The sequence below is a fragment of the Pteronotus mesoamericanus genome, unplaced genomic scaffold (assembly GCF_021234165.1).
Source record: "Pteronotus mesoamericanus isolate MK-2021 breed Mesoamerican mustached bat unplaced genomic scaffold, CSHL_Meso_final contig_66, whole genome shotgun sequence".
NCBI classification, from domain to species: domain Eukaryota; kingdom Metazoa; phylum Chordata; class Mammalia; order Chiroptera; family Mormoopidae; genus Pteronotus; species Pteronotus mesoamericanus.
This window is the reverse complement of record NW_026555230.1, coordinates 1,992,882-2,001,165: the sequence shown is the minus strand read 5'-3', so window position 1 is coordinate 2,001,165 and position 8,284 is coordinate 1,992,882. Positions and strand designations below refer to the sequence as shown.

The window sequence follows — 8,284 nt, the reverse complement described above, 5'->3', positions numbered from 1 at the left end:
CTGAAGGGTGTGTTATTGGATTGTGTGCAGGATGGTGCACACAAGGCTCAGAGATTGCCCAAGATAGAAAAAGCCCAGAAGGGAGGTGGCAAGCTCCCTGTGAGTGAAGGTATGTGAACAGGAGGTAGGCAACGATTCAAGTAGCTCCAACAGGGCAGAGGATTAGAGAGGTGGCCTTAAAATGCCATCATTCCCAAGAGTCTGGAAATTGGGGACTTAGGAAAGTGACTTGATACCTGCAGGCTCTGGTTAAAGCAGCACTGCCTTTGCTTTTTGGTCTCAGTTGGATCCCTAACGATGGAAGCCTAGCAGTGCCAGCTGCAGGGTCTCAGGCTTGCATAGGAGGCTCAGAGGAGTTATTAAGAACTGGGTGGGGACGAGGAGGCAGTTGCCTTGTGAGGTCAGCTCCCCCAAGCACCTCAAACGTAGCCAGTTTCTGGGAACAGCATTTGGAAAACTCACCTTTTGGTCTCATTTCTAAATACAGGAATTATAAATAGCTCTCCATCTTGGTGGGTTCAAAGTGCTTTGGAAAGGGAACTTAGAACTCATGATGTGCCTCTTCCATTATTTTCTCCAAATTTCAACCCATAAAATGTGCAACTTTTCCTCATCCTTCCTTCTTCCGTTCTTTCTAGGAAGCTCAAAAGGAGAAAGGCTCTCCAATATTTTTCAACACGGATGATACTAGTATTTGTAGTGAGACATTTCTTCCGTGTGACTGTCTTGCCCAATGCAGGACATTTAACATCCCTGACCATCCTCTCCTCTTACTACTAAATTCCAGCAACGACTCTGTCATGGGGCATTTTCAAACATCCCTTAGAAGTGACACTGCCACCCCCGCCTTTGAAAACCATTGCCTGAATCCCCTGAAAGAAGTGATTTGCTAAAGGACATTCCACTAGCCAGTGGCAAAGATGAAGAGGTCAAGTCAAATTCCATTGGTTCATTCCAAGAACTTCTATTCTTCACCAGGGTGTGTGTTAGGAGAGCGGAGGGAATGTGGGCCTGAACTGTGGCAGTGAAGAGGTGACCCCCTCAACACAGAACTACAATTTCCCTGCTTTTGCCACGCTCCGTTTTCCTCCTCTAGCCCACCTAGCTCGCTGTTTCCACAATTGCAGGCACTAACAACTTCCTGGCAATTAGTGCAAAGAGCCTAGCCAAACAGGATCCTCAGGAGCAGAATCAGGTCTCTTTCGAGCGGGGCAGCGCTGAAACCCCGAGGTCTTGGCGGGTGAGCAGCTTGCCTTCCACTGGCATTAAGGAGAAAGCTGTGGCAAGGCCCCTGCCGCTGAGCCGCGAAGGAACTGGGCAGAGGTGGAGGACCGTTGACCCTCACTCGTTGCCCCCTGGAGGTTTACTAAGGTTGGGGGACTGCCTGGGGGCCCCGGGCCGGAGGCGGGGGAGCCCAGGCCGCGGGGCGGAGGAAGCAGAGGGCAGCGCGGCCGGGCTCGATCTCGCCTTCCCACGCAAGAGGCCAAGGCCGCAGGGAATGGCACATCCTCCTCTCCAAAATCCTTCGAAATCCCACCTCAGATCGTTGAGGGGGCCCGGGGGTAGGGAAAGCGAGATTATTCCTCTGTTTTGCCTCCGCAGCCAGCGCCTGAGGGTTGTCCTGTTTGAATGAATGATCCCAGAGGCTGCGGCCAATGGGCGCCCTCGCCTATTTAATATGCATGAGGCCCGCAGCCAATGGCCGGGCAAGGAGGCTCTTTTAAACGGCGGAGCCCGCTGGCCAATCAGGCGGCTCTCGTGGAGGCAGCTAGCGCGAGGCTGGGGAGCTCTGAGCCTCGCGTCGTGCCCTGCGCTGCCCAGACTAGCGAACAATACAGGTACGTTTCCGCCGCCGGCGCCCGCGCCGCCGCCGCCGCAGCGACCGCAGCGACCGCACAACTTTCCAGTCCGCGCGGCACGTCCGTCTGCTGCCGCCCCTGCCTCTCTTCTTCTCGCCCTTCCCGCCCCCTCTACCTTCCTTCTACCTCGGCGACTGGGAAAGAAGAAGCAATTCAGGTGTTTCAACTTTCCAATGCTTCATTCCGATCTCCCCGCTGTCTAGGCTAGGCTCCTTTCGTGGAGCCACCCTTGGCCGCGGCCCCCTCGGGCTATGCCGCGGGGCTCAGGCCCCCTGAGGTTAGATGTTGGGGCAGCGGCGGCGGCAGGGCGAGCTGAGGCGCGGCTGCGGGCTCGGGCGACACGCGTCCCGGCGCCGGGCGGCGGCACTGGGAAAGAGGCAGGGTGTTCCCCGACCCGGGACGGCCGCCGCAGGGGACAGGCAGCCGGTATCCGCGGGGGGCTGCGGCGCATGCAAACTTCGCTGCCCTCCTCTGCCGGACGCCGTGCGGGCCCGCAGGCTGCGCTGCTGCTTTTGCATTAACATGGCCGTCTCGGGAGCGGACGGAGGTTGGGGAGGGGGGCGGGACGGCCGCCCGCCCGCGCCCCCCCGCGCCCGCTCGTCGCCTGCCCGCGGGCCGCCGCCGCCGCCGCCTCCGCCTCCTCCTCCACTAACATGGCAGGCGCGTGACGGGCCCTGGCGAGGGGTGGACAGGACAGGGTTCCCGGGCGGGCTCTGGCCTTGGTCGCAGCGCCAGTGGCCAGGGGCTGGTGGCGTGGAGGACCAGGGGCGCTGCCGCGGGCCCCAACGCTGTCGAGCGTCATGGCTGCACGGGCGCCTTTGTTATCCCGAGGAATGCGCCCTGCGCCGGCGTAGGGGGGGTCCAGCCCGCGGCCCCAGCCCCGGGCACCCGGGGCGGGGCAGGGTGGGGTGGAGTGGGGTGGGGGCCGACGAGCAGGCGGCAGCGGCAATGGTGGGGCCGGACCGCTTTGTTCACCACCGCAGCCTGTGCCCACTGCTCGCGGATCAGCCATTTTAGCAAGCGGGGCTTGGAGGCACGGTGGGCGCCACCATCACTGCGGCCGCTGCCGGCCAGGCTCCGCGCCTCCGGAGCACTACTGCTACCGCTGCCCCCGGCCCCGCGCGTCCCCCTGGGAAGGCAGCAGTAGATTTCAGGGGCACTTTCTTTCATCACGAAGCTTTTGACAAAATGGAAGGTGAATTATGGGTGTCCGGGTGACCCAGCACCTGGCTGTGCCTAGCTGCCTGCTGCCGGCCTGGGGCTTCCCTGCGTTCTGTCCTGCCCCACCCGCGCAGCCACTGTGGGGCCCTAATGCAGTCCCTCAGCTGGTCCTCCCAAAGGGGAGCGCTTTAGTTTTACATGATGACCTTGGGTGTGGGAAAAGGAAAAGATGGCGGGAAGCTGGGGGGGTGGGACAGGGCCGATGACACGCCACAGCTGCATTTTTATTTGGAAACTTTGGAGAAAGTATTTCTGGCTGGACATGAATTACGCCTTACAGATAAGAAAGACTAGCCCTTTTGGTATCCCCTGCCCCTTTAGATAATGACGAAGAGACAGATGTGAATTAGTAAGGGGATATCTGCTCACTTGCTATATCACTGTTCTTGTAAAAGCCATATTTTTATAAGTCAGAATGCATCCACAATAGTGGAATATAAAATTTTCCCTATTTACAGTTCTCCTGCTTTGATCTGTGTTTAGCAGCGGTGACAGTATTTTTGTCCCTACCATGGGAGTAAAACAGATGACCAGCTAGCTTTAAGTCATTGCTTCAAGCTTCTGTCATCAGCCTGCACTGCCTACAAAAGTGCTTTCCCTACTTTGCGGTTGTAGCTTCCAAAAACGTAGTATTTCTGAATCAGAATGTAGTTGAGCCACTTGGGTTGGTTCCATTTGGAGAACTTGATCACTCTTGGAGGAGTAACTCACAAACCTGCACGCTTCATGCTGGTCAAAAGTTAAATGACAAGTGACTGTGAGGCTGATTTCCTCCCCAAAGAACAACATAAATTTTAATTTTACCCTGCCTTTGGTATGTCTTGTAGTTCTGTTACATTCATTGGATTTGTTTTCTTTGTTTCTTTTCCTTCCATCCATCACAGTCAGGATGGCTAAAGGTGATCCCAAGAAGCCAAAGGGCAAGATGTCTGCTTATGCCTTCTTTGTGCAGACATGCAGAGAGGAACATAAGAAGAAAAATCCAGAGGTTCCTGTCAATTTTGCAGAATTTTCCAAGAAGTGCTCTGAGAGGTGGAAGGTATTTTTGTTTGTATCCTTCAAGCTAGTCTTAGTTGGATTTCACACTTTGTTGTTATTTACCTTTAGAGTAGCTCCAGGTAGCTGTCTTCTTCCTCTTCACTTAGACACACCTTGCCTGTTTTTAGAATTGTGTATGTGTGCTTTAATTTTTTAAGACTCTACAAGAGGTTAAAGCTTTCATCCCCTTTTGCAAGTGGTTAAAGCAGCTGCCACTTTAATTACCGGACAACCCAAAACAGGTATGTGTTCACTGCATTGAGCAATTTAACAGGTCGTGTTCTTTGCAGACAATGTCGGGGAAGGAGAAATCTAAATTTGATGAGATGGCAAAGGCAGATAAAGTACGCTATGATCGGGAAATGAAGGATTATGGACCAGCTAAGGGAGGCAAAAAGAAGAAGGACCCTAATGCCCCCAAAAGGCCACCGTAAGTGACTAGAGGATTCAGGACAATCATGAAGAGCTTTCCTTCGGCTTGAAAGATTTTAAAAAGATACTTTACCTAAAAAATGTCAGGGTACCTCTGCAAAATATTCTGTACTTTGAGTTTGAGGTGTTTGTGAGCTGTGTGTGCCTGGTGGTTGCCTATTTGCTTTCCACTGGGAAGCAGGCAACCTAGTTAGGGGTGTCAGCATCCTTAGGTACATTCTCTACCCCTTACCCAGTAACTGAGAGACTGAGAAACCACCATATATTTCTAAAGCAGCTTAAATATTCTAGAATCTGTAACTTTGTATATGGTATCATTCATTTCTTCACTGTAGGGGGGCAGTCAGTGGTAGCAAGTATGTGAGCCCTGGAACATGAGTTTTGACTTAAGCTCACGATTTTGAAGGTTCTCATCTAATTTATATAATTTCCCCCCCAAGGTCCGGATTCTTCCTATTCTGTTCAGAATTCCGCCCCAAGATCAAATCCACAAACCCTGGCATCTCTATTGGAGATGTGGCAAAGAAGCTGGGCGAGATGTGGAATAACTTAAGTGACAGTGAAAAGCAGCCTTACAACAATAAGGCTGCCAAGCTGAAGGAGAAGTATGAGAAGGTGAGGTGGGCCAGAATGTGTAGTCTGGATGGCGAGCAGTCTGCTGCCCTGGGTATGAGGGATTGTGGGGCGGAAGACTGCTTTGCTGGGCTGACTAACTAGCAAAGCATGTGAGGGCCCATCTCCACTCACCATCAACCACTTTTGCTGATGTTCAGGCTTCTGACAGATCTTTGTATTTGGAACGACTTCAGGCAGTCTTAAAAAATAGGATAACATGGGATGTCACTGGCATAGGATTTGATGGTGCTATTAACATGAGTTAAAGTCTACTTGATCACCCATTACCTTTTAAATTTGAATGGCCGGGGACCAAATTTGTATCAGGAAACATACTTCAGATAGCAGACCTATACTGTTTTGAATTCCTGGTTTCTTATTCTGAGACAGAGACATTTATCTACCCTGTGCTAAAATAATGACAGCAGGAGGGCTTGTCTCCTCATTTGGAATGTGTCCCTGTTCCTTTCAGGATGTTGCTGACTATAAATCTAAAGGAAAATTTGATGGTGCAAAGGGTCCTGCTAAAGTTGCCCGGAAAAAGGTGGAAGAGGAAGACGAAGAAGATGAAGAGGAGGAGGAGGAAGAAGAGGAGGAAGAGGAGGAGGAGGAGGAGGAGGAGGAGGATGAATAAAAAAAAACTTTATCTGTCTCCTTGTGAATACCTTAGAGTAGGGGAGCGCCGTAATTGACACAGCTCTTATTTGAGAGGTGTCTGTTGCCCTCATTAGGATTAATTACACAATTGGATCATGATCATATATAGTCTTTCAAAGTGCTCTAGAAATTGTCAGTGGTTTACATGAAGTGGCAATGGGTGTCTGGAGCACCCTGAAACTGTATCAAAGTTGTACATATTTCCAAACATTTTTAAAATGAAAAGGCTCTCGTGTTCTCCTCACTCTGTGCACTTTGCTGTTGGTGTGACAAGGCATTTAAAGATGTTCCTGGCATTTTCTTTTTTTAATCTGTAAGGTGGTGTTAACTATATGGTTATTGGCTAGAAATCCTGAGTTACCAACTGTACATATCTATAGTTTGTAAAAAGAACAAAACAACCGAGACAAGCTCTTGATGCTCTTTGCTTGGCGTTGAGGCTGTGGGGAAGATGCCTTTTGGAGGGGCTGTAGCTCAGGGCGTGCACTGTGAGGCTGGACCTATGGACACTGCAGTGGGCATCCATTTAGCTTCAGGTTGTCTTGTTTTTGTATATAGTGACATAGCATTCTGCCATTCTTAGCTGTGGAAAGGGGGGGGGTCAGCTGGCATGAGAAGTGTTTGGATCTTTTTTAGTTAAGTGCAGTAGTTTTAAACTGTTTGTTTTTAAACAAACTATAGAACTCTTCTTGTCAGCAAAGTGAAGAGTCGCTGCATCAATGAAAATTTCAAGAATCTTCTGTACTAAACAATTTGAAACATTTTGTTATTTTTTTGTATGTTTAGAATGCTGAAATGTTTTTGAAGTTAAATAAACAGTATTACATTTTTAAAGCTGTTCTCTATTATAACAGTCTAAATTTCTGACTCAGCAGTCTTAGTGGTAAAACAACCAACTCCACTGTATTTGGTGACTAGCCTCCCTGTAAATCTGGCAACTTAACGTGGCCAGTTTAGGATGAGAAGGAAGAGGGCTACTTGAAGCTACTGCGTGATTTTGTCGTGTCTGGCATTAAGATGAAGTCTTAAACTATTGAATGTAGGAGCTAAGATAAAACTTGACACAGCCAAGGTTTAGTAGCCTTTAGAGGTTTGGGAAGGTGGGTGGTTAGGATTGAGGCTACTATGAGATTAAATGTATTTGCCTCCTTCTTCGCCACTGATACTTGGGCCGAACTCATTGCTAACCAGCAAATACATCTTCCTGAGGGTATAATGTATCAAACATTCAGGCTTCATTAGTTTTCTCCATCCAACCCAGAATGATTGTTCCACTCAACACACTCTACAATTGAGGTCTTGAGCTGCTGTTTCTGTCTCTTGGACCCCAATGACCCGGGTAGGGTAGGGAGCAGTATCGATTCCCTCTACCGGCCCTACTGGCCCGCCCCCACCCTCTGCAACTTCAAGAAACCAAACAACCCAAGAAAGATTGCTCAGGCTCCTGTTGGAGGCTCTGTGTTGGGGCACCTGTGAGGCAGGCTGATAGAATCAAATGTTTCTAAGCATTGAATCCATCAGATGGAAAGAATAGTCTACACAAGATGTGAGTTCCTTTATTGGAAATACAGACTGTTGTTAAGTATTCTTGAAGAAGCTTGGTTTGTGTTTCAGTGATTATTTCATGTTGGTAGATGGTATAACATTTTGTTTAAGTTGGGGTCAGGGGTGATAGTCACAGTGGCAAAATCGTGATACTAATATTTTGAGGGCTGTTATGTACATCTTAATGAAGGGTAGTGTGTTATGGTTGAATGTTGGCATTGCATAGTATTGACACTCAGATATGTATGCTTGAGGCTTGGAAGCACTTGAGAGTGTTTTAACGACATTACTCAGGAGAAGGCAGCTTTCTGTTAAAATTGACTATTTTGAAACCTGCATGTCTGCAGATGGTGTCCTCCCCACCCTGTCAGATCCTGGGTTGGTACAAATCAGTCATGATCACTGGCCTGATCCCTGATCTCTAATCTGTATTCGTAGCCTTTCCTTCTCACATCAGAACTGTTTGTCCTAAATGTGTTTTTCTAGTTCTTCTATAAAATAGCCACTAATTAAAAATCCCTTGATCCTGCCTTGGCTGGTGTGGCTCAGTGAATTGAGTGCCAGCCTGTGAACCAGAAGGTTGTTGGTTTGATTCCTAGTTGGGGCACATGCCTGGATTGTGGGCCAGGTTCCCAGTGGGGGGTGCTCGAGGAGCGGTCACATGTTGATGTTTTCCTCTCTCCTTCCCACTCTCTAGAAATAAAATCTTTCAAAAGATCCCTTGGTCCTGAGGTTTGCCCAGAGGCACTTGTACTTGTTCCAGGATTGCCCCTCCTGCTTCAGCCATGCCCTTGTTACTTTCCTTCAGCTATCACTTGGCATTGTAGCCTGAAGCTGCTGCTGCCCAACACTCAATGGTGCCATGCCATGCTAATATTGGGAAACTGTGGGCAACCTTGTCACATAAGGAAGAGAAG

At 49.6% G+C, this 8,284-nt stretch overlaps 1 protein-coding gene across 2 annotated transcripts; it reads left to right on the top strand.

The window, feature by feature from the left end:
• Positions 1–1,763: 1,763 nt before the first annotated feature.
• HMGB3 (high mobility group box 3) lies at positions 1,764–6,569 on the top strand. Of its 2 annotated transcripts, none has more exons than XM_054581822.1 (5): positions 1,764–1,838; positions 3,965–4,119; positions 4,409–4,548; positions 4,991–5,165; positions 5,638–6,569. In XM_054581822.1, exons 2-5 carry the CDS (start codon positions 3,970–3,972, stop codon positions 5,797–5,799), a joined length of 627 nt encoding a protein of 208 aa, XP_054437797.1. In that variant the 5' UTR covers positions 1,764–1,838; positions 3,965–3,969; the 3' UTR covers positions 5,800–6,569. The 2 variants fall into 2 exon arrangements, with proteins under 2 accessions (XP_054437797.1, XP_054437796.1); XM_054581821.1 differs by lacking the exon at positions 1,764–1,838 and adding an exon at positions 1,868–2,016.
• Positions 6,570–8,284: the final 1,715 nt, after the last annotated feature.